Genomic DNA, 26,109 nt, shown 5'->3' on the forward strand with positions numbered 1-26,109 from the left:
GTCCCGCCCCCTCCCTTGCTGGAGGCCGCATCGCGCCTGCGCGGTAGGCAAAGGGCCCGGCCCCGGCTTCCGGGCAGGTAGCGTGGGGGGCGGGGAAGGCGATGGGGAGCGTCGGAGCAGACGAGTGGCGGGGGGGAACGAGGGCTAGAGTGGCCGGGTGGCGCGCGAGCAGGTGCGGGCGGGGCGGCCCCGGGGCGCCGTGCGGGACTTCCCGGCTGAGGGGACGGGGCGGGAGGACGCGGGGGGACACCGAGGGGGGACGCGGGGACACGCACACACACACACACACACACACACACACACACCCCGGGCCCTCCCGCTTCCCGGCCCGGAGGAGCTGCGCCCGGGCTGCGGGGGGCCCAGGTGGCGCGGGGCCTGTGCCGGCGGGCTGAGGGGGGGCGATGGGGCCCCCCTCCCCGAAACCCCGGCGCGTTTTTCCCCCGTTGCTGCAGGGAGCGGTGATAAGCGGTGGTTTATGCGGGGCGGGGCGGCGCTGGGGCTGCCGTTAGTGCCAGCCGAAACACGCCTGTGTCTGTGCGTGTGCCCTGTGAAGCATCTGTTACTGCTTTTAAAAGCTGTCGCCACAGCCGAGTATTAAATTTGAGGGTTCCCTGCCTGTGCATCTTGCGCCCAAAGTTTCCGAGCTTATGCCAAGAAGAAAGACGGGGAGAATGACTTTTTGTAGATAACTGGACTGTGAATTGTGCACCCGCTCTTGTAACCTGAACGCATGCTCTGGATTTTCTTCTTGTTCAGCATGTTTACAGGAGGTGATAAAAGCAAGAAAAAACTTGCTGTAAACTTCAAAGGGGCTATCTGAAGCTGAAAAAGCAAGACTGACTCCAGCAGAGCATCGATTCTTTCACGTAGATCATTCTTTGTATAAAGCATTATTTATTTATCTGTTTAACACAGCGCACCTATAAGATCGCACAGCTTGCAATTCTACGCTGTCATCTGAGTTCAACATCAGCTGCCTTTACTCTGGTCCCTGCAAGATGCCAGCAGCCCTTGCAGAGAACAGCCAGGTTATCTGTGAAGTATGGGCCAACAATCTGGAAGAAGAGATGAGGAAAATTCGAGAGATTGTTCTAAGTTACAGCTACATTGCAATGGTAAATATTTTATACTTGACCTAATTGGCTTAAGTCAAGGGATTTTTTGGGGTAGGGAAATAAGTAGATTCTTGAGCGAGAAATGATTTCCTGCTGTCTTCACTTAAACTGAGCTAGAAGTTACGTGGTGAAAAATTAGAAAACAGTTCAGTAGAAGCTTTCCAGAATTTCATACAAGTAGTGTTGAGTATGGATTGAATGAGAGATGGGGAAGAGAGACACCACCTTAAAAACCTGAATTAGTTTAATATTTAGCTATTCATAATGTATTAGTTGTGCAACAGAAAAACGAGGCAGGTCAGATATACAGCTGGGCTTAAACCTTTAGTTTTCCACCAGTCTGTTTGTCCTTTGAACGTCTTTGTCCATTTGGTTGTAGAAGATGCCATGGTCCTGTAGGACACAAGGGCTGCAAGTGACAACTAGTCAGCTGGGCTGCCTCCTTTTGAACGAGGTCAGATGTTGGCTCTTAGGGAAGGAGAATATTCTGGCTATAGGTATGACAGTGTGTTCAGAAAGCTTTGTTTAAGACAAACAGAATCTCCCCCAGGTGGGAGGAATCTCTTCCTTCTTTTCAAAGTCTGTATCTGCTTGGCAGGATCAGTTAGTTACATTAATGACTGGTTTTAATTGTGATAATGCAAGTTATGCCAACTTTGCGTAGGAATGCTAAACTTCAAGATACAGAAAGACCTTAATAAAAGCATGGCACAAAAACACGTGCCCCTGCAGAGTATGTAGTATTTCAGTGTAGAACACAGTCGTGTAAGTAAATATGATTTTTTTGTCATATGTCAATGGGAGATGAGCTTTCTTGCTTCTGTTTGACCTCATTGTAAGTGTGCTGATGACCTGTTTTAGTGGCTGTGCTCTGAGAGTGGACACAAAAAGATCTTGGGCAAGGGAGAAGTTTTGTCAGGTACACTGCACTGGATCCTTCCTGAGGGTTTTTGCATACATGCTACTGGGTAGAAGTTGCGTGACCTGATCTGAGAGTAAAAATAGTCTGGAAGTTTGGGTTTCAGCAAAGATAGCGCACAATCACTGGCCAAGTAAGATGTTTTCCATCTAATAGGTGGTTGCTCTGGCATTAAGGTCTGTTTTGATTGGCAGGAGTTTTTGTTAATGTGGGCATTGGCTGTTCCTCAGAAACAGCAAGGGTTATCCCTGTCTGGACTATTGAATGAAGGTGGACCGGGTGCTAAATTTAACTTGTATTTAGAACATGAAAGAACACTGAATAAATAGAAGTCCATTTTAGTAGATTGAAGGAAAGTGAGAGACCTTTGAGAGAGATTATGTTTAGATTATACGATACTGCTTATTGGGTGACTTTATAACATTTTTATTTTGGGATAAAATAAAACTTCAAGAAAGGATACCTGTAATAAATGAAAGCATGCCATGGTTAACAAATTGTGTAGAGTTTTTTTAGTGTCTGACTTGTAGCGGTTTAAAATCTGTATGAATATGGAAAAGGAGAAAAAAAAAAAGTAATTTTTGTTCTTTACAGAAGAGTTCACAGAATGCAGGTCTAGGACCTGCAAGCCTGGAACTGAACACAGACTCCTAGTAGAATAATAATAATGACTTGTAATAGAGTAAGTGGTGAAATAAGACTTTCCCTTCTCTCCTAGGACACAGAATTCCCTGGAGTTGTTGTAAGGCCAATTGGAGAATTCCGCAGTTCCATAGACTATCAGTATCAGCTCCTTCGGTGTAATGTTGACCTTCTGAAAATTATTCAGCTGGGTCTGACTTTCACAAATGAGAAAGGAGAATATCCTTCCGGCATCAACACCTGGCAGTTTAACTTCAAATTCAACCTTACGTGAGTCTCTTGAGCTCGGGAATAATTGCTGCTCTCTTCTGCTGAAGGGAGGCTTTCCTTTGGCAAATGCAGGTGTCCGTATGTTCGTCATCAGTGGCTGGTTCTGAGCAATAAAAATTCAGGTTCTGACACACATTATATGGGAACCTATTTTGCCATGACAGGATTTTGCCATATTTCTGGAACTCAACCTGTACTAAAATCCTATCCTTAATAGCCTTTCCCATGATAAATAGCCTATCCCCAGTAATTGCATGTTCCTTAAAAAAAGTTTAAAAATAAATAGAAAAAGGATCCGTGCTAAAATGCAAACTGGGATCTAAAAAAACTGGTGTAATTGTCACACCTGTTCAGTATGAATCTTGTTAAGTGGAGGGTGGCAGCAGTTCTTGTGTCCTCTGTACTGGAATATCCTGGGTTACAGCTGAAACAAGTTTCATTGTCCCTTCCCCTGTAACTTTAAAGACAGACTCAGCATAATTGCCTCTAGAGGTGCCTGGAAATAAGGAGAGGGTTTATCTGGCAAAAACACACATTTATAGGAAATCAACCAGTATTTTTATGGAAGTGTCATTGGAAAACACTAGAAAATTCATAGCTAGTGTGTGCAGATCATACATTTGTTGAACCCAAAAGTTGCAGTATTTACTTCCACAACTCTGAGGCTCTTAAAGGTATTGAAATCAGAGCGAAGTGGTTTTCACAGTGTGATCACTTCATTGGACTCAAATATCATATTTGGCATGAATTTTGCTCTGTGTTTTGTCACATCCTTTCCCCCACCCCAAATGAAACAAACCAGTATAAAGTCAGGTTCTTGCTCGGCTCTCCACCGCACATATTGTCACTCACCCATCCTCCTTCCTTAGTCAAGTATTACGCAATTTTACTTAGTCCCAGCGATGGATCTGGAGATGATTATACGCTGGTGTGTGCTGTGAAGCAAAAAAGAAAAATGTAGACAGGAATGATGCTCAGTGCTTTAGTGTTGCACGTCTTCCTGTTTGGGAGAGCTCCCCTTTTTTCTGTGCTGTCATCCATGGTGCTTCCCTTCGCCTTGCAGAAGTGACATTTCTCAAAATGTCATACAGTTCTATGGAGGTGGATTATTTGGTATTTGCACTAGCAACAGAATTATTCACCAGTTATGACGGCAGAATAGCTTATTACAGACGTCAGAGGCTGCATTAGTGGTATTAAAACTGATCGAGTTTGAATTTTCTAGAGATACAGATGTGGAACCCAGAGATAGCCTACTGATCACTCCAATTTTTGAAATACAGTGTGGGGGGAATTTTCCTAAAATGAGCCTGACTTGTTTAGTACCTTGAGTGCAAAGCTGCTTTTCTCCTTCAGCGAGGACATGTACTCTCAGGACTCCATAGACCTCCTTGCCAGCTCTGGGCTGCAGTTCCAGAAGCACGAAGAAGAAGGGATTGATACCCTGCATTTTGCTGAGTTGCTCATGACATCTGGGGTCGTCCTTAGTGACAGTGTGAAATGGCTGTCTTTCCACAGGTAGGTCTGAGGCGGTTGCTGATGCTGTGAAGCGAGAAATCTCCTTTTGACTGAAATACTGCTGTTTTTGTCCATGGAGACTGATACAGATTTTAAGGAGAAGAACCAGAAGTCTGCAGTTCTTAAAAGAAGCTTAAAGATACACAGGCTAAGTTTAAGAAGGGTTTAAGAAGTGTTCTTACTTCTTAAAATTTCTTAAAATGAAGCTTGGCACTTACTGTGGTCTGAATTTTGTGTATGCCTTCTTTGCAAATCCTTTTGCTGTTACAGTCCTACTCCATGGAAGAAGTTATTAACAAGTTGAAATGTGATCTCTACACTTACTAACTTGTGTGCATTGTAAAGGTTTTTGTTTCTTCTTCCTTACAATGTTGATGGTGGTCTCAGCTTCCATCTTGTGTTTCCATAGAAGAAATCTGTGTAGTTAAGATGCCTGTCTTGTAGCGTTTCAGGCAACTTGATTACAAAGCCTCTTGTCCTTGACATCATGGCAAGTGAAAGGACTTGAGGAGGAGGAGGTGGTGACAACAGATATTTAGAGGTTTTCTTGCTTTTCTGTATCACCCATAGCTAGAGAAACTTGCAGTGTTGGGAATTATGTTCTTCCCAGCAGCTTAGCTGTTCTGCAGGTTAGCGGAGGCGCCCAGGGAGCATTCAGAAGCCCTACATGTCAGAAAATGTTAAGGTTTGAAAACTACAGCGTGTAAAAAACTCATGTGAAAAATGAGATATTAGTGCTGAGTGTAGGTGCTGCCTGCTTATCTGGTTTCTGTATGTTTTTGCTTTCAGTGGTTATGACTTTGGCTACATGGTGAAGCTGTTGACAGATTCCAGGTTACCAGAAGAGGAACATGAATTTTTCCATATCCTGAACCTTTTTTTCCCATCTATCTATGATGTAAAGTACTTAATGAAGAGCTGCAAAAACCTCAAGGTACTTGTGTCTCCCTAGCAAGCAACCGATGGATGGCAATCAGCACTGTAAATGTACACTAAGCCGAACACCAGAACTGCTATGTATATCAAGTCTTAAAACCGGAATGTGTATAAAAGCTAGTAGTCACACATAAGCACCTATGACTAAGTCTGTATCCAATAGGTACTGCCTCCCAGTTTTAGACTTATCAATATGTATATTGTACAGGGGACATTCCCATAACCTTCGGTTTGCGTGTCAGTAATTTCAGAGGCTAATAAGAACTCAGCGTGCTTATCTTCCCTATGCAAAGTGGAGTATTTCTTCTTACACGAACTATTACCTGACTTGATTAACTGGTAGATGCTGGAGGGTTAAAAGTAATTTATGTACTGAGTCACAGTCTTGTTTGAGGAAGGGAGGAAAAGGTTCATAGGTTTGTAACCTATGAATGTGCCCACAGCCATCTCGAGTATCTGCAGCAGGAAAGCAAGGTACCTAAACTCAAGAAGAGTATGTGTTCTTGAACAATATTTACCACTGTGTTTCACTCACTGCTGGTGTGTGTGTACTGCTGGAATCTGTATCGATTCATCATAGCTGGTGTTTGCCCTCATGTTTTGGAGAAGCGTGGCAAGAGATGAGTCTTCTGAAATAAAATCTGTTCTGTTCTTGTTGCAGGGTGGCCTTCAAGAAGTGGCAGATCAGCTGGATTTGCAGCGAATTGGACGACAACACCAGGCAGGATCTGACTCTCTTCTCACGGGAATGGCATTCTTCAGAATGAAAGAGGTACCCCGCATTCTTCTTTATGGTTGTTCTTTCTCCAGTTCCTATCCGTAAATGTCAACATGCACAATTTGTGTTTTGTTTTGGGGTTTTCCTTGTGGCCATACTTCAAACTGCCAGTAATAGGAATTGTTGACATTGGCAGACTTCTGTTTACTCCTCTTTCATGTGCTTATTTTAAATCCCATGCTGCACCTTATAGGTGGCTGACTTCAAATGAGCTGTTTAATTAGCATTAGGTGCTTTCTGATTTACAGGCACAATTAAACAGTATCTGTTTCTTCCCCCTTTTTTTGACCTGCAGTTGTTTTTTGAGGATACAATTGATGATGCGAAGTACTGTGGGCGGCTGTACGGCCTTGGCACAGGAGTGGCTCAGAAACAAAATGAAGATGTGGACTCGGCCCAAGAGAAAATGAGCATTTTGGCTATTATCAACAACATGCAGCCGTGATAAGCGGGTACCGCTCAGCAGAACATCGTTACCATATTGGCAGCTGCTGTCCTCAACCATTTTCCCTAATACTGTGTCAAAACAAAAGGCATCTACAGTATACAGCCTGCAGAAGGCCTGCAGTTTTGCTGAAGAGCTGCATCTTCATTTGAAACCCAGAAGAGGAGAATTGACTGAATTCCTAATGCCAGCATTTGTGGTTTGCCATCTTTTTAATACCAAGGGCAAAAGACAGAACCTACTGTGTATACCTCTTGTTTTTTTTCCTCTTTATACGGTACAGAATCTGCAAGGACGACTTAACAGTAGAATATTCAGTAGAGCTGAGGGTCTGGAAATCCAGTGAAAATGGACACAGACATGCACACAAATTTGTAAATCGTGCTTTATAAAGCTTATTTTAAAACTTCTGCATGTTGTGAGGGTGACTGCTTCACCTCATGTTTTGCTTATTTTATCTTCGTGTAGTCTGTGGAAATTGCTCCCTTTGATCACTGCAGAGGTTTGGGAACGGATGACATTAAAATAATCCTTGCAGCTAAAGATACTCGGAGATTTGCTTTAACAACAATGGGAACGGATATTACTGGTGTTGATTTGATCAGCTCTCCATAGTTTCTAATTCTGTACGGTACAGGTTTGACCCATACTGAGCCTCAGCTTAGTTCTTACGGGTATTAATAAACTGTTCTGGAAATAGATTAAGAGGCCTAAAAGTTCACCTTTGACAGGGGATTGGACCAATACTCTGACTTCAGTTTTCTTGAACTTACTTAACCTACAAACTATTCTTTTCCTTGCAACACAAGTAGTTCAGCAGATGGATAAATATTTGTTCCTCTTCTCCCCCCCTGCTTCTCTAGCCCCTAATTCTACTATATGCTTAACAACAGACAAAACAGCTCAATTTCTCTTTATTAGAAGCATCTGAAAAGTGGTTAGAGGACGGAACAACTTGGGATTCTGACATTTTTTAAAAAGAGCTATTCTATAATATCTTTTTTCCTAACAGCTCCATAATGGCATTTCTTAAAAAAAAAACCAAAACCCAACAAAAAACCCCAACCCTTTTGGACATGGGCATTTTAAAATTTTAAGACTTTGTCTTGCATTTTAAACAAGCGTAACCAATCCATTATTAGGAGTTGAGGTTTAGAGCTGGTATTTAAAATGCTTGTAAATACTACTTGTTTTTAATTTTTGTAAAATAAATTTTTTTAAACCAGGCCTTGTTTTGAATTTTCCATCAAGCACTAAAATTCCCAAAGTTCAGGCTTTAGAATCTGTATTCGAGCAATACATGCTCAAAAATGCTCAAGTTACTTTCTTCTTTTACCATTTACGATGTGCTACTGGGGTAGTTCTTAGTAAAATCTGCTTTTGAGCTTAGTTTACAGTAGCTGATGAAAGTTGAGCTTAAGATCTGTTTGAGGACTTGTATTCTCTTTCTGCTTGTCTCAGCACAACTGGCAGCATTGTGGAATATTCTTTCAGTGCAGCATAGCCACATAAAGCAACAAATCCGTTTTGCTCATCTGTCCTATGTGAGGTTTTCCTGCTCCATTTAAACTCCACGGGTTCTTGCTTAAAACGTAGGAGGGCTGTTTGTTTAAGCACTAGCTCCCCCTCCTGGTTTTCAAGCGTTTTGTACAAAATTTAGCAAATTCAAGTTCATGGCAACAGTTTACCAGATGACCACATCTGCAGCATGATCTTCTTTTAGTATAACCCCTGGCTTCCACCTACTGCTCTTCAAGTTGTTTGGAGGCTTTACTTTTTGGAGCAGGAAATCTTATCGGTATCAAGTCTGCATTTTGGCTGGAAGAATCTAGAACAGCTCTTGATCTAAAAAAAATCCATCTGTCCTGCTCTTTAAGTAGTCTTTATTGTACTTAGAAAGTTTCTAAATTTGTGACCCCCCATCCTACCATGAACTTTTCTGTTGCATTTAAAACTTGCCTCTAGAAATTACTAAGATAGATGCTATGTTTAGTAAGGCTTTTGCAGCCTTGTTCTTTTCTTAGGAAGAGTTAGTTTTTCTAACAAGACAGGCAAAACCTTCAGGTAAACTTTAAGACTGGTCAGACCATTGCATGTTCGAGAATCCAGAATCTAGGGTTGGTTTTGGCACTTCTAGAATAGCAGCTTTTCTAGAGAACGTGATAGTGCCTCAACTCTGCCATCACTGTAGCAAAGAAGCAGTTTGTTCAGCCATGGCTGCTGGCAAAAGCAGGGACTTTCTTGACCTGCAGAAATCCCTTATCTCCTGCCAGTTGTGCTGGAAACAACTATAAAAGGTCCTGCCCCCCCCTTTTTTATGTTGTACAGGTGGCTTCACCCCACAAAGCTAAGTCATATCAGATAAAACAAGTGTGTGCCGAGTTTGATTTTATGTAGCACTTTAACAAAAACAAAAGCAGAGGCTGATGTTTAATGCATTAGGCCTTGATTGGTACTGATTTCCAGCCATCAAATTAAAAGCCAATTCATGGTGGTAGAAGGCTTTATTTAAAAAGAAAATAAACTCAGAATGCTTTTAAGAACACTACTGACTTAAGGGTCAGTGTGCTTGCAGAAACTGTTGTTTTTCCTGAGGGCAGCTACTATTCCTCCTCTGCTGAAAGGCTGACAGAGCTGCTCAAAACTGTTTCTCTTGCATGTAAATAGCAAGAGCTTTCATTAGGATAACTTCCAACAAATAAAAAGACTGTACAAAAATCCTGTATACAGTTCAAGCCTACAACCTACTGCTTTTCAGTTTTCTCACACAATCTCCTTAAATAGTACTAGTTAATGACCACGACTGAATCTGTAAATAAACCTGATTTTTTGTAGTTTTATCCAAAATAACCACGGCTATCAAAACAAGCGCCTTCACTTGAAGAAAGAACAGCCTTGGTGTTAAGTAGCTGTAGGCAGTTCAAGGGAGACAGTTTGGTCTCAAAATGTCATGTCAGGAACCTCCTGCCAGCCTTTTTGTAAGTATTAGCGCTGCCATGTTTCCTAAGGAGATCCAGTGCCTGTTCGCATAGTTCGGGAGGGCACTGGGATCCAACGTGAAGGAGCACGAGGCAGCACTCCAGCACGTCGGGGAACGGGAACACCTGCAAAAATAGGAACATGAGGTGATGTCTACTCTTTCAACTATAACTGTTCACCTACAACATAGTCAGGCAGCCAGCTCTCCAAAGACACTGCTTTATAGTATCTTCTGAACAGTCATGAGTCAGATGCATTTTTCCCCCCTCCTCTAGTACATTATCTCATGTTTAACCAGGTTTGCCCCCTCTTGCACAATCACCATGATTACCTTTAGTTATATCACAGGCTAGGGAGCAGAGGGAATGAGACACCCTCAGAAGTGGTGTTTTCAAACATCTGATGTGTAGTTTCTATAGTTCCTGATCTGATCCACAAAGGCCATTTTATACCTTAAATTTCTGATTTCACTGTTTGGATAAACTTGTTTTGCACACATAATTCTAAATAGCAAAGGATTACTTTTAAAAGGCACGGGCGAGATTCATACAGAATATCCCACTGACTCCTCCCGTGCTGGAGCTTTACGCTTTGTAGCTGCACGGAGAAAGTTATGCTTGGAACAAAAATATAACCCTAATGCCATGTGTTGATTCTCTCCCAAAATTACCACAGGATCACAAAGAAAGTCACTGTTCCTTACTTTCTGTATGAAGGGGATTCTATGAGGAGGCTGCACTTACAAGATTGTCTTTTTTCAGAACCACAATGCGTCTTCTGAAAACTTACCTTCAAATTGTCTGGAAATTCTGCTAGTTTCTGCTTTGCTTTTAGAAGCTGCTTTGTTAGTTCAGGGAGTGTAATTGGTTCCTTTACTTCACTGTCAAGAGAAGAGCAGGTGTCATGAGTAACCATTTTGCTTAAATGACTGCAGAGCTGTATACTGTACTGTATAGGGAGCACAGGACAGCTGAACAACGCTCTAGCTCTTTCTTGCCAAAGCCCCAGATAGTTGTTCAACAAAGACACAGACCGCTCAGAACATGCTTATCCTTCTCACTATCCTCCCCGTTTCAAGCTGCCCTGTTTATTCACTGTACCAACACACCCCGTGTATCAGGAAGTTACTCTGGTGTAGTAAGTTTATGCACATGGTGGTTCAGCCCCAGGCAAATGCAAGACTTGAGCTGTATGTTGAAGTGCTCCTGGGTGACACGCTTGAGATTAGAGGCAGTCTGAGCTAAACAACAAATCTGCTGCACAAACACACACACAAAAAAGCAATGCTTTTCAATCCATTCATTCATGTTCTGAAGCTTACCAATTCATCTGGCTGCTGTCAGAGCATGGTTTGTCTGATTCAGCCTCTGAACTCTGCTGCAGGTTGCTCTCGTGGGTGCTTCCATTTGTGTTTTCCTGAAGACTGTTCCTCTGCTGCTGATGTTGGCGGATCATATCTGCTAAAGTCTGCTGGACCTCAGCTATATCTCTCTGGGTGTTCTGTAAAGCAGCGATCTCTTCGGAAAGAAGCACTTTGCAGCCGTCCAGTTTTGACGGTCTGTCTACCGAATTGCCTGAGCTAGTTCTTGAGTCACTTTCTGTCTCACACACACGAACTGCAGTTGTATTGCGGAGGTTTTCATCCATCTCAGCTGCAGTTTGATCAGGAGTTTCTTCAGAGGACTGACCTGAAACATAACTCTTCTCAAGAGCTGTCTGCTCACTGGGACACAGCACGGGATCCAAATCAGCCTTCTGCGAGACAAGGGAGCCTTTGGGTGGGTTCCACCACAGGTCATACAGGAGTCTGTAAGCCACAAAGCCCTCTAAACTTCTGCAAGCGTCCATGCTCTGAGAATTTGTGCTGTCCAGTTTGCGTCTCAGGTTATCACAGCCTAATAATGAAAAAAGGATAATAAATAAGTTTATAGAGATTTCCAAAGAAAAAGACCAGATCTGGTAAATGAACGGCTATCCTGGAGACCCAAACCAGAGATTTCCTCAGATTCTGGCAGAGTGGTGCAGGAAGCAGAAAAGCAAAGGCAGACATCTTTGGCATCTTTTTATACACAATACTCTGTTCTAGCTAGCATGACACTGCATGTTCTCATCGTTGACAGCAAACTTCTTTGGTCCAAAGCTGCTCATCAAGATGTTCACATGATGAAGAGCCACAAAATAAATGTGCTGCACACTCTGCAGAGAATGAAGGGAAGGGCCGATGGGAGCAACTTCTAACTATGAGATGAACACAGCTTTCCCGTGTCCCCGTCTCCTTTACCGAACAGAATTTGCTCGGTTTCCTACATCACCCACACCAGCTGATGCTACTGAGCTTCCTTCCAGTCAGGAACTTTGATCGCCCAACAGCCCTTGTACTAGCCAAACTCCATGGGTTTCCATATACATGGGCATGCCTTGCTCCTTCCAAGTGATTAGGCCTAGCAATATTAATGGACAAGGAAGATCCCCCCGTCTGTCCGTGCCAGGAGATACACAAAAAGAGACTTACCTTCAGGGAGGACGATACTGCAGATCTCTTGCATCAGAGTGAAATTACCAGCATCGTAACTGCGGGTCACAGCTCCGAGAATACTTTTCACTGCCTCATCCCACATAGCAGTCTGATAGCTCAGGGCTGCAAGGGTCAGGTCATGGGAGATATGGAAAAGCACCTACAGGAAGCACCAGAGAGCATGATTAATAATTCTACTGCACAGTATAAATTACTCACAGCTTATGACCATTGTGGAAGAGCCCAAAAGCACGTGAGTTAACTAAAAGCGATTTTACATAGTCTCCTTCATGCAGGAGACACAGCACTTTTACATTACTTACAACTGTAAAACCAGCAGCTGTGCTTGCACGTGTCCTACAACAGATGAGAAGTGGGAGTACACCAAAGGTCAGTGACTCACTGCAGTCAGAGAGAAGAGCTGCAGGAGTGCCAGTCTATGAACAGACCTTCTGAACTCCTGGATATTTTAACAACAAGCAGCCCTGCCTCTCCTAACAATCCGACACAAACCCCGAAATCACTGCTGAGACTACTCAGCTATGCCAATCACTCCCACCCAGCCAGCGCATCTCGGTGATCTCGGCGCTAATCACTAACACCGTATGTCAGTTCTCACCCTGCACAGAAACAAGTGCAGAAGCAAACTGGTGGCTACACAAGCCATCCCAGCTGCCTGTCATCTACTGCTCCTACATAACCACCTCAGCCTGCAGCAGGGTGCAGGCATCAGTTCCCCGAGAAAGGCTGGCACAATACCACAAAGTAGCTGCATTTTAATGTGTATGCCATAGGAAGGCTTAGTGTGTGTAGAGATCTAAGTCCCTTTACCTGCTTTGGGTGTGTGTTGCTTGTAGAAACAGGATGCTCAATACTGCGCAGCTGCTCCCGTGCACACATGGCTTGTTCGGTGGTGTCCATGCCCAATACATTCTGCCACACTTCTATCACCATGTCAAAAAATGAGGCCTCTCTGTTCAGTTCCCAGCTGTGATAACAGGGAGGCACGGGGCTCTTTCGGTCACAGGGATTTCTTTCACTAAGGCACTTGCAAAGCAGTTCGTTAAGGCAGAAAACAAGCCTTTGTCCCTTTAACAAGGAAAAAAAAAAAGGCACTGAGCTGCTGCTAGAAGAAAAACAATCCCTTACTGACCACAGCAGGTGGACAGTTTCACAACTGCAGCTACCAAAGAACAATGCTGATGGACTCAGAGTCCCTAAGGTCAAAAGGAAACCTCAGAACAAGCCAAGCTAGCCTTCTGCTTCTCAGTCTGCACAAAAATAAATTTCTGGATTAAGCCACCAGCAGATGGACTTACAGTTAGCTCCTTTGCTCCTTCAATGTAAACAGCGAATACTTTCCTTCACTTCTTTCTTCTATTACCAGTATTACATACCTAAAAAAAATTCCCACTTTTCTCAAATACCTCTCACACAACTAACAGGCACAGAGCCTACATGCCTCCCCACCACGGGCCCTTTGCCTCTGCAAAGGCACATGCTTCTTCATATGGCCACTGCAATAAACTTGTTGTAAAATATTCTGAGCTCAAAGGACTATCTGTAGACTGTTTACATATGGGAAGTGGTGCCAAGTAACCACCAGACTCACAAATAGAGTTTTATGTTGCTGAAGGACTTCCTGAGCTCCCACCCAGTTCCTGGATAACAGCAGGTCTTGGGCACATCTGAACGACAAGGATGCTGACAACTCCTCCTCTCCAGATATCTGTGCAACCTCAGCAGCAGTCTTAAGGGATGTCACGTCCCCCTTTCTTGACAACACCTTAACTGCATCATAGGGTGAGGAAGCCCCCAAATAACTGAAAAGAGATAAAAGCAAATCAACTTGATTAGTACTAAGATATGGTTTTTAAGTTGTATTGCAACACAATAGCACAAACCTACAAATGAAGGTAAACCCATATTTTCCACAGGTTCTCAGAGCTCTCATCACTTTCCCTTACCAAGGCTTACTATAGACATATGGCACCTGATCCAATGCAAAGCTACAAAGGGAGAGTCACACAGCCTAATAACCTGGACTGAAACCTCTGGTGGTGTGCATACCACACACGGCTTGGATGAGGAATAGAAATAGAGAGACTCAAGAGACAAAGGTTATATGCAGTAGTTTATCCCTCCTGCATTTCTCTGGATTTCATCTGAATGCTTTCACAAGCATGAACACCCTCAAAAGTGCCAGAACTGAAATCAGCATTAAGCAAAGGACACTATTCCAGCCAAAATATTTCAAGCATTATTAGTAATTTTGGTAGTCACAAATCTGAAGCACTCTAGTTGGAGGAGGAGAACCCCGTGATTAGGATACTAGCTAAGGCCTCAAGAAAGTCTGGATGAACTGTTGCACTGCACATTTCCAGTGGAAAGCTGGAAACATCACACAGTATTTTCGTATACATCCTAATCTTAGTCTTGCTAGACTAGTCTTCAGAGACTTCCAGTACTGTCTATGGAAAGAGATGGCTCTACGGCAGTATGGCATTTGGACCTTCTGCTCTGAGCTGCCCTCTGGACCTTCTAGAGGAAGCCTGGTGACATCAGGCTCAGAAAGCACCTTAGACACATAATGACCAGACCAGTTAACAAATTTTAGCTCCTACAAAACCAAGAACCTCCTTTGTTTCAGGTATGGAACCAATTCTGTCTTCTTCCCAGTAACACTCACCATTTGGCAGCCATGGAATAATGACCATCTTTCTCTAACAGAGCTGCCCAACTGGTGTAGAGATCCTTCAGAATTGGATCTTCTGGACGCAACCTGGCCTTAGCAATTACAATTGCTTCCCTAATGCACATAAGAGAAACCAGATAGAAAAGTTAATTGACTGTGAACAAAAAGTGAACCAAAATGTCAAATCTACCCCACTAGAAAACAAGAGCAAATCTGAAATGTAAATATACAGCAACCTGTAAAAATGGTTCACTTTCAGGAGTTCAACAGCCTCATATACTTTATGGATGGACAGCAGATGGGAGGCAGCCTTGACATACTGCTCCTGAAAACACAGCTGCTTCACAAAGGCTTCTACTGTCCAAACCCAGGCCTGATATCCAACTGCAAAAGAGAAGGCAATACAATTGGAGTCAAGTTTTAAAAGTGGAAGAATTCCTGTGGGATGACATCATCACCGGTTGCTTCAACATGTACCTCTTCTTGTTTCTTAACCATCTAATTTCTTGTTTCTTAACCATCCTAATACAAGTCAATGAGGCAATGAAACAGGGCAAAGCTAGGGCTTGAACACAACTGTAGGACTTCACTACCAGTAAAATAATTTAAAAGCATATTTAAACCAACAGCAAGCTGGAAAGACTCCTACGTATTACAAAGAACCATCTTTGTGCTTGTAAGGATAGGCCTGCTCCTTCAAGAAGTCCCAAAGGAAAGCACTCTATTTCCTGCTATCCCAACCTAAGGGTGCTTGTGGAAACATCCCAGTCTTTGTCATAACTAGGATATGTTTTGTGTCTGATTTTTGTTATCAGGCAGTTAAAGAAGCAACTTCCTTCTGGTCTGGAACAACTGTGAGTTTCCAGCCCAGAACAATCAGAATGAGGCTACCCTTGGCAGCTAATTCCACCTGCTTATGTGTCACCAGAACAAACATACCCATGGGTGAGATTGCTACCAGCTGGTCTGTTAGCTCTCCCCTCTCAGCAGCTGCCTGGAGGACACCCTTCATATCTCCTTTCCACAACATGAGCTGCTGAAAGAGCTCTGGATGCCCATTCTCCAGGTGATGTTTTCCTGTTGGAAGCAAACACACTTCCTGTCAGCATGAGTGCAACAGCATTATTTGCCATAGTAAAATAACTTGGCAAAAGCAAGATTATTCAAGCTTAAGGTATTGCAGGTTTTCACCTGAAAGATGTAAAAACTATTTGGGAAAAATATATCTTTTTCTTCTTTTCACACAGATCTGCGTTCTTAATCCTAACACTTTAATCCATAGTAAAGAAAATTCAAGCATTTTTCCTGATTTGTTTTCTCCTTGAATGTAAGAGTTACAATGGGCATATTGTCGAAGTGGATTCATTATTCCACTTACCTTCCACATCAATCATCTTGTGCAGAGAAGCCCTGTCTGTGAACAGCCCCAAGTGGATGCAGTCCTTGAGGTCAGGGGACACATCTTCATTATTATCTAAACCAGACAGAAAGGGAGAATATTTAAGATTTGGTACAATGCTGGGAACTGGCACCTGCCAAGTGACTGTACCACTCCATTCCACTCAGCTGCTGTCAAATACTTATGTCTTCTACTTTCTTTTCTGTACAGATTTAACAATTTGCAGATCAAATCTAGAACTTGGATGTAAGCTTGACTAGAAGGACTGTGTTTGTGCAGAATATTTATTGTAAATCAAACGTAACATGTTCCTCTGCACGCTCTCATACTGAAAGAATACAAACACCTCCCTCATAGGTTATTTTCTCCTGCCCACATTATACTTCTGCAGGTGAAAAACACGTTGCATGTATGCAGAGAATTCGACCCTATCTCCACAACATAGGGTCCTACTCAAAACCTGTCTGGAATGGCTGCAGAGTGCTGAAACACTGCAAGAGAAATTAGATAAGAGACCACAAATAGTCACATGCTTTGATAAATGTAAGGATTTTAGAAGAATAATGCCTAATAGTCAAAGTCCAGTCCTTGGACACATGCTTCTGAACACTTTAGAGCACCTACGCTCTAAATATTTTAGTTTTGGTGGATACCTTTGGTTTTCAGATGTGTAGCCAGCCTCAAGCAGTCCTGATGCAATTCATCTTTTGATCTGTGATCCATGAATGTGCTGAAGGGTAGAATAGAACGCGGCTTCCTCTTCTTCAGAGAGGCATCAAGAGCTGAAAAATCAGACACATCGTAGTTGCTGCTGCACAGTTACAAGTGTGTCCTACAGCAGAACTCTCCAATGTATTCCCAAACCCCCTCTCCCTCACACAGGAAAACAAAACCCAGATGCTCAAGTGCCACGTGCATCTCTATTATGACAACTCTGACTTTTGAATACTGATCACTTTGCATATTTTTCTGCCCACCTTGCCTGGAACAAAACTAGCAACTATAAGGAAATATCTAAGCCCACACTGAACAGCTACTCAATTGACCTGACAAGCAGGGCAAATAAAAGAAGCAGCGACTTAAAACGTTTAAGAGATTTTTAAGAGCATACTCTTCTCTCTCTCTGGCACTTATTTGGTGACACGTTAGGAAGGGAAGCTGCAGCCAAACAGAAGCCTAGAACGAGGAACTCTGCCTTGATGCAGGACTGTTAAAAGTCCCTGAAACATACTAACTTGGTTTCTCTTTAGCTGGATCCTTTTTCACAGGAATGGCTTTCTGGATCACAAAAGGCTTTGGCAAGCTGAGTGAAGAAAAATTATACGCAGATGATGATGTATCCTTGGACACTGTGGAGTTAAGTGATAAAAAGAAAATTTGGAAAAGCCCATAGCAGGACACTTGACATATTCACATTCTATTACATTAATTTTGAAATATACAGAAACAAAGCTTTGCTTTGCCATGGAACTTAATAGCTTTTTAGGGAAAGGAAATATTAAGAAAACATTACAGAACTGTCAGAAAGCTAAATAAGATGTCAACAGACACTAACAAAGCTCTACCAGTATTACAAGATTTATTACCAGAAGGCAACACTGATCAAATATAACATTGTTTCAAGCCAAACACAGTAACTTTGTTCATTAGGCCAGAATCTTCTTATTTAAACACAATTAGTCCCAAACTAGTTTAGAATATTATGAAAGTCATTTCAGAACTGAAGTTCCTTCAGTGGGCTATCTCAATAAAAGCGTATTATGAGAAAATCTGCATGAAAATATTAAACTTGGTGATGCTCTGAGGGCTAAACAGTCTGGTAACTATGAACTAAAGATGATTTGATTATTACCAGTCACGGAGACTTTATCAGAAAGCTCTGCCTCCTGAGCTTCTTTTTCTCCTTCATGGTCTGACACTCCATTTTCCTCTAGTAACATTTCCTTCGCGCTTTCATCTCCATTCACGGCATCACTTAGATCCTGCTTGGTTGGACTCTTTCCTATAGGCTTTTTCTTCTTCTTCGTTTTGACTTTTGGTTGCATACTTCTTTTTTTCTCTAATTCTATACTCTTTTTGCCTGTAAACGGTTGCAAAAATTACCCTGATATTATCTGTAGAGACTTCTAGTTTATTAGCTGTCTGTGTCTCATGATAAACATTTATTTTCCAAATAAGGATACAACTCAATTTAAATCTAGACAGGAGTTTATTCCTGGAGATGTAGCAGGCAGGGATAAGAACTTATCATACCATTTCCATGTGGCAACCCTCTATTTCCCAGCTCCGACATCATCTTCAGGAAAGGATCTTCTTTTTGAATATACTTACCCTGAGGAGGCCGTGTATGCTCCTGCTTTGAGATTTGCCATTTGTGAACAGAAAAATCATCTGCTCCTGTATAAACGGAATCTGAATCCACTGGTGACCACTGGACACTGAGCAGCCGGCCCTGGTGCCCTCGGTAGTTGCAAAGTGGCTCTTCCTTCATAACATCCCATACCTTATAAACAAGAAAGAAATCCAGTTACTCAGAAAGTCTCATCTTCCCATAATACACTCTATTTTCTCTTCAGTGATTTGCACTTCTAGGAGCTTCTCTTTTAGGGCATTTGCACAGGTATTTCAAATACCAACATGCAAATGTAGAAAATTCAGGGCTTCCTTTGATTGCATCAATATATTTGCATAACACCTTTCTTTAAGGATCCAAAAGCACTAATGTGAAAGTGATAATGACCGGATTTACAAATCAATTCACAAGTCACAAAAACATACCGACACCTGCATATTGGGTACCCAGAACCAGGAGATGGTTACCCAGGGTAAATTTGCAGTACTTCAGTAGTTTATCTCACAAAAGAAGCTTTGCTGTTTCGGCAACTTGATTCCAAAACACTGGAGAATGTATGATTTGAAACTAAAAGAAATATACTTCTGAGTGGCTGTGGACCAATACCTGTGCAGTGCCATCGTAGCAAGCAGATACCAATCTCCCCTCATGGTGGGGACTCCAGGAAAGACTTGTGATTTTAGCTGTGTGTCCAGCCAGAGTTCGAAAAGGCTCTGTTATTATCAAAGGACTTTCTGAAGTGCTTTCTGAAAGAAAAAAGGAAAGGATCAAGTACAGCCAGCAAGACAAACCAGGAGGAAACCAAAACAAGATGCCAAGAATTGGAATATAATCTCCAAACCGTTACCTGCAACACTCTTCAGATTATGTACATAAATAGTGGCATTGATTGAGCCTGAAGCTATCAAGTAGCTCAGCTCTGGCTGGCTCCCATGCTCATGATGCCAACGAATAGCGTTAATCAGTTTATGATGTTGCTGGATAGTGCAGAGTAACTTCAAGTTTGGTGCCTGAAATATTTCAATTGAGCTGAAATGCAAGAACAACAATGTAAGAAATCCACCAGTCAGTGAAAATGGCTTTTTTATTATCCTGCATGAGAAGAGTGAGAGAACATGAAACAGAGTAACTAAGAGAGTTTATGTTTTCTGGATTCAACTCAAACCCTTGTTTAGTACATCAGCAAAAGTGCATTTTCACCATGAGTGGATCCTTGAAAAATAATTTAACATGATGATGTGGATCCTCCATGCCAAGAGCGGCTAAACCAAATAATGGCGAGGAACACTGTATTATCACAATTAAAATATACTGGCAGTAAAAGAACAGAGACAAACCAGGGCAACAAAAAGTACTTTTGCTTCACTACAGTGATTCTAGTCAGGATCAGCACATATACAGCCTTAACCAACAAGTGAAACATACCCATCTTCATTGCCAAGAGCCAAGAGTTTGCCATCTGGTTTCCAGCTGACCTCTGTACGCGCAGGCAGTTTGTGCTGTAGAAAGAAGATACAACTATTGCCAAAAATTCTTAACACTCTCTTGCATACATTCAATAGAGCAACACTGTCAACTGCACAGAGTTGCAATTAGTCTGCAAAATGAAAGTCACAGAGAGGTCCGCTGCATTTTGTAGCAGTGACATAAGCTTGAGCAACTAAGAAAAACTGAAGATACAAGAACCAGTGATTATTTTTATCAGTTCAGAGAAATGTCTCAAACGAAGTTTGTCTGGATTCCAACAGGACCTTGATGATTGATCTTCCTACGCTCCTTGGAAAGCCCCAGACATTGCAAGCAAATGCTATAATCTTTCAAAAGAAATCAAAGTTTACTTGTAATTATTTCTGTCCTAATTTAGATGAAAGCTACTTACAACTTAAGCCCCTAAAAATGATCTTTTCGTTGCCTTTGACATTAGTCAACCCCCAGTGAGTCTTCTATGCAAGGAAGAAGCCAAAACACAGCTGAGATAAATCAATATAGTTTGACTGGCTTCAGTTGACTTACGCTGACTTAAAGCAATTGAAGATCTAACCCGCTTCACTTATTTTGTACTTTCAACTAAGAAATGACTGATCATACTTGAGAAGATGTTACGGTCAGTTATCACCAACCACTCTGCATTAGCTGCAGCGTAAATGGAAACAGACTCCTGCAGAATGTTGACTGTCTTTACTGCAAAATTTATTAAAAAAAGAAAAAGTTAATGTCTGAAACAAGGGGACTAGAGAATTTGAGGTATTTAACTCATGCATGTCAACCACATGATCTAAGCTATGACATTATTCAGGACATTACCTCAAGTGCTTTGAAACTGGAAAGCTCTGTATGAACTAATTATTTTAAGCAGCCACACACAGATTTAAAACCAGACTCTATACTTCACTTTAACTTTTCTGGTGCAGTAAATTACGCAGTAGAAAATTAATTAACTGATGCCAGGAACAGATGTGCCATGTTGACATTGGGGTGGGGGGAAGACCCTTTTGCAGAGGCAAACACGAACTGTTTAAATAGTTTGAGTCAGTATTTCTGAACTTCATCTGCAGAGATTGCGGGATTCAAATTTTCAAATTTTGTATTTGTTACAGATACATCACGAAGGCAAAATCAGACACCTGCAACTACAAGGCCACAGGAACTATGCAATAGTTACCATGAATCCATAAACCCCCTCAAAATAACACTCACTTTGATTGAATTAGTGTCTCGGATGACTTTGTTGATGTCATTTGCCTCTCCATTAAGGTTCCAGGGGTTGTGTTGAAAAACAATGCCTTCTCCAGCACAACTATATAAAGTTACAGAGGGCTGTTCACCTCCTAGACAACAGAGAGAAAAAAAGCTAAATACACTATGTTCTTCATCAGCCTTCCCAGAAGTAATCACTCCCACTATGAATCACAACATTATTTTAAAAGGTTATACATGTTTTAATTGCCTGTGACCTGAAAGCAAGAAGTTCTCACAAAACAATCCTCTGAAAGGATCTCTCATTTCTCCCAGCAGATCTGTCCATAGCACAATCACTGCAAGCATTAAAATTCCCTCTAAAGTTTGGTCCTTAAAAAAATTTCAACTTGTGTAAGAAGAGTTAACGGAGCTGTTCTGTTTAGTTCAAATGGTAGAAACATATTTCTGGAGCTAAGGAACCCACACTTGATCCAACACAGTTACTGCAGGAAGCCTGTGCAGTTACTGGTCTGCAATACCCTGAAGTAAGCACAGAGGGGTGGTATGCCCCTCCCACCTATTTCCTAAAGCTACTAGAATTCAAAAACTAGAAGAGATTGTTTTGCTCCCTTGCAAAGCTATTAACAATTCCTCAAGCAGAATGCATTCTTAGCTGCTAGAAAGGATTGCTACCAAGCAAATGGGGCTCCTTTTCCTAAGAAGGGAGGCCATACCAACTTCATGGCACCTGTGTGCTCTGCATGGGTGTTCTACTTTGTCACAAGGTGCTGGAAGACTCACCAGAAGACAAAGGAGGAGTTGGCGGCCCCCAGGCTAGTGCGTATACAGTCTTCTTGTGGTAAGTACTGGAGATCTGAGGTGGTTTATTCTTAGCACTGGGCAGGACAATAACGAAGCAGCGACAGTCAGATTTCAGCAAAGGAAGATAATAAAAAAAAAATAAATCAAAGCAACATATTTCCAGTGGTGAAAACAGACACCAGGTGCTTTAACATACTAAAGCCATGGCTCAGCCAAGCATTCTTTAGCATCTCCTGTACGATACTACTGAAATCATAACAAACCCATCCTAATGACCATCACCTGCATGTTGCTCTTCATCCTCTGAAAATGTCTTTCTGGCTAAATTCTTCCTTGACTGATCACCTTGACAGGGTGATCTCTGGTCATGCCATTTTAACTTTACCTTACATAAGGATTACCTCAGAAACCGCCAGACATAACGGAGAGATGACAAGATGCACTGAAAATCTAACCGGTTGACCAGTTTTAGTTTAACCTTACTCTTGTCTAACAGTAAAGATACACCTCAGGAAAGACCACACCACCTATGCATGGTAACATACCAGCAGGATCTGACACTCATGAATTTGAAAGCTACTTTCTTACCTGCTGGAGAAGGTGTCCAATATGCCAACTTTTCCATCATCTGTTCCAAAAGCCAAGCAGCCTTCCTTAGTTGGATGCCAAGATAACTGCAAGCAAAACAGAAAGAGATCCATAATGACACAAGCTACAGACACTTTATTTCTAAATAATAAACAAAAGGAAAACATTGAACACGATGAGCAAGCACCATCCCTTATACCCACTCTTCCGACTACAGCCACTTGATCGCTCTGCTATGAGTATCAAAGGCTCTCCCACCACCAGCTATGGTGGGATAAGATGAAAGGGACTAAAATCATTAAAATGCTATTTGACACCTACATTACAAAACAGACACGGGAATATGGTAGGATGGTGCAAAAACTTCTGGTGTGAACAAGAATAACTACCATGTATTACCACTACCAGTGGTTTTCCCAGGCAGTAGCCTGTGGCCAACCACTGGTTAAACCCAACCTGAAGACATCCATACTGTTTTTTGACCATGTCAAACTTCCTAGCAAAGCAAGGGCAACCATGGATGAAGCAAAGGAAGATCATGAAGGAGGATAAAAGTGAAAACATAATGTAACAGCCAGCTGGACTTCAGCTGATTTTCACCAAATGTAATGCAAGCATCTAGGGTTGTAAAAAGGTCTAAAAATTTGTTGCCAGATTCTAAAATGTATTGTATACCAAAAGACTTAAGTCCAAAAGAGCAATTTGGCTTTATATATTTTTAGTTGGGAAAAATCTTCTTCAGAGTGAAAGAGAAAGAAAAATATTCTCAAAAGAAAAAAAATTGAGCGAAAAGAAAAGAGAGAAGGAAGAAAAAAAGGAATCAAAAGCACACTTACTGCTGTAACCTTGGACTTTATGCTTTGCCAGAAGGTTTTAACATCATAAATATTGTTCATGGATAAAGTATTCCACACCCGGATCATGCTGTCTCCAACACCGATGGCAAGACAGCCTGTGTCCACAGGGGAGAAGGCAAGACTATAGACAAACCCCCCAAGCGAGGGCAAAGTCCAGCTACAGTTGAGAGTTGAGAGGTCCCAGCACTTCACCTGGAGAGTATTTAAGGAACAAGGAATGGTTAAATGTAGAGTGACTGATATGACAAGGAAAAATGAAGCGCGAGTGAGATGAAAAATCAAAGGGTCAAATTCAAGGTTTGATACAGCCTGTGATCTGCAACCAGAGGATTACATGTCACAGTCAGGGCTGTCATGGTTGGAGGACTGTAATGGAATGGACAAAATGACTATATTTTAGTATTATGGTCCTCTTCTGACTTCAAAATAGGAGGCACTTTGCTGCCTGTGAAAGACAAAACATTAAAAAACCAAAGCTTTAGTTGGTACAAGTAAATGATTTTAAGAAGGAAAAATAGGCCTTTTTAAAAGGAAACATACAGAGGCAACAGATGCCAAGATCCCTTTATTAAATGCTTACCATTCAAGTCCAGAATGTCACGATCATTCACTCAACCACTGTAAGAGCTTGAGGTTATAAACTAAAAAAAAATCTACTCAACTGGTGCTCAGAACAAATTTTAAGTGATGGTGTTATAAAATGCTGCATTAAACCCAGTTCAAGAGAAAATCTGTGGCCCTACAAGGGGTAGCTTCGCTCAAACTGTATAGGCACTGCTATTTTTACGTTAATTTTATAAATGGTTCTTACATCTCTGTCCATTGAAATGGAAAAAAGGAGCTCCTTGTCTTGTCGCTTCACAGAACAGAGATTGAAGACAATACGGGAGTGATTTTGTCCCTCTGAAGATCCTAGAAGTGTCCACTTGCGTTTTCCAGATTGGGTCAAATCCCAGAGTAGCAGTTCTCCTCTGCAAAATTTAAAGTCTACTTCATCGCTCACTTCAAAAGAATAATATAGGCTATATATAGACTTATTACATGTATACGTACTGCAAGTGCAAGAGCAATACAGCTAGACACACATACACTACACGTGCCTGTACACAGGTACACGCACATGAACACCACCCTACAAATGACAGCTATACTTAACCACACTGAAAACTGACATGTCATGTTGTCCCAGTAGATGGGCAAAACCACAATTAGTCTATCAGACAAATTATGGGACAAATAGTAGTTTTCTAGAAGTCTGGGCTCCCACTTTAACTCTTGGCCTGTCTTCTGTCCAGTTATACTGGGAAGGTGTCAATGTTTCATACCCAGTTCTTCCTTATGTATCAAAAATTGAACCTGCAGTTACTGACGGTCCCCAGGCTCCTGTGTGCCCCTACTCACCCAAAACAGCTGGATAGAATTTCTGTGGAACGACCAGAAGGCCAGTGAACAGTCAGCCAAATGCGCTCTTTAACAGCAGGATCAATGGCTCCACCTCTTCTCTTCGTGGGTGGCAACTTCAAAGTCGTTATACCTATGGAACCAAGGGGGATCATCTAAACCAAGTACGTCAAAATTCTGAGAGAAAAAGAAGTCCTGTGAATCTGAAGCTTTAAGCATGCTCCCCATGCTTTAAGCTATGAAGTTAGCAAATGAAGGCTGCAGTTAGCAAAGAGCTCTCCCACCATATTGTTATTGTTTATCTCATGTTATTAATCTTACTTACTTCTGCCTCTAGTACAGCTCCATATTCGTATGGTCTGATCTTTGCTTCCTGAAGCCAAGTAACAACCTTTTTTCGTTGTTGTGTCCTGCGTCAGCTCCCCATTTGGAACTTTGCTGTCCTCTGAAGGAACTACTGAATACCATTGAAGTTTTGTTATTATATTTTAAAATTCAAAGCTTTATAAAAATACATAACTGAAAATATATTGATTTGTGTCAGAATATACTTTCCTGAACTTATCAGTTGCCTCTGCTTAGCTACTTGCTGACTTTCTATAAGGAATTCAATTCCCTACAAGGACATTTACATGAACTAAAAATCACTTCACAAACTATTTATCACTTCTACATACCTTGGAGCTCATCTTGCCAAGCAAGTAACCTTTCTTCACCAAGCACAGGGCACCAGGCCAGACAATGTATTTCATCATCATGGCCTCTTAGCCGATGAATTACTTCTCTTTTCCTGCTGATATCAATTATAACCACCATGCCATCCTTGTAGCTAAAAACAGATATTTAAATTAATGAAGAGATTCTTTGATCTTTGTGGAATAACACCTGACTCAATTTCCGAGCTCTTTACCAGGGTCACTATCACCATATTACAGAGGGAGAAGCCAAATCACAAGCAGCAATGGGACTAGCAGGCTAACAGTCCATGGGAGCTCCAGTATAGCACTGGTGTACCTGCAGCTGCCTTTTCGAGAAGTGCAACCAGTACATTTGGTTTCAAGAATGGCAGCAATTCATTAGTAATAGAGCTTTCAATCAAATCTAATTTAAAAATAACAGTTTTAAGAAACTTCAAAGATGCAAAACAAACCTAGAGCCTTACATTATTATGGATTTTTGTGTCTTGCAGGTCTACCAA

General features: G+C 41.8%; 2 protein-coding genes across 3 annotated transcripts in view; one reads left to right on the plus strand and one right to left on the minus strand.

The window, feature by feature from the left end:
* CNOT8 (CCR4-NOT transcription complex subunit 8) lies at window positions 1–7,850 on the plus strand. Of its 2 annotated transcripts, none has more exons than XM_064458536.1 (7): window positions 1–77; window positions 916–1,115; window positions 2,753–2,946; window positions 4,303–4,464; window positions 5,254–5,398; window positions 6,062–6,172; window positions 6,474–7,850. In XM_064458536.1, the coding sequence occupies exons 2-7, from the start codon at window positions 999–1,001 to the stop codon at window positions 6,621–6,623; spliced, it is 879 nt and encodes a 292-aa protein (XP_064314606.1). In that variant the 5' UTR covers window positions 1–77; window positions 916–998; the 3' UTR covers window positions 6,624–7,850. The 2 variants fall into 2 exon arrangements, with proteins under 2 accessions (XP_064314606.1, XP_064314604.1); XM_064458534.1 differs by lacking the exon at window positions 1–77 and adding an exon at window positions 81–172.
* Window positions 7,522–26,109, minus strand: part of GEMIN5 (gem nuclear organelle associated protein 5) — a 20,631-nt gene continuing 2,043 nt past the window's right edge. Inside the window, 25 exon segments of the mRNA XM_064458538.1 lie at window positions 7,522–9,727; window positions 10,392–10,482; window positions 10,924–11,497; window positions 12,115–12,277; window positions 12,949–13,206; window positions 13,730–13,940; window positions 14,807–14,926; window positions 15,049–15,196; window positions 15,752–15,889; window positions 16,191–16,286; window positions 16,865–16,993; window positions 17,447–17,560; window positions 18,064–18,291; window positions 18,543–18,714; window positions 19,171–19,310; window positions 19,412–19,593; window positions 19,990–20,063; window positions 21,262–21,389; window positions 22,018–22,139; window positions 22,654–22,739; window positions 23,490–23,702; window positions 24,322–24,481; window positions 24,912–25,044; window positions 25,237–25,365; window positions 25,589–25,740. Of these exon segments, the coding sequence (XP_064314608.1) occupies window positions 9,572–9,727; window positions 10,392–10,482; window positions 10,924–11,497; window positions 12,115–12,277; window positions 12,949–13,206; window positions 13,730–13,940; window positions 14,807–14,926; window positions 15,049–15,196; window positions 15,752–15,889; window positions 16,191–16,286; window positions 16,865–16,993; window positions 17,447–17,560; window positions 18,064–18,291; window positions 18,543–18,714; window positions 19,171–19,310; window positions 19,412–19,593; window positions 19,990–20,063; window positions 21,262–21,389; window positions 22,018–22,139; window positions 22,654–22,739; window positions 23,490–23,702; window positions 24,322–24,481; window positions 24,912–25,044; window positions 25,237–25,365; window positions 25,589–25,740 (4,117 nt within the window). The 3' untranslated portion in view covers window positions 7,522–9,571.

This window comes from Phalacrocorax carbo, chromosome 8 (genome assembly GCF_963921805.1).
Source record: "Phalacrocorax carbo chromosome 8, bPhaCar2.1, whole genome shotgun sequence".
Taxonomy (NCBI): domain Eukaryota; kingdom Metazoa; phylum Chordata; class Aves; order Suliformes; family Phalacrocoracidae; genus Phalacrocorax; species Phalacrocorax carbo.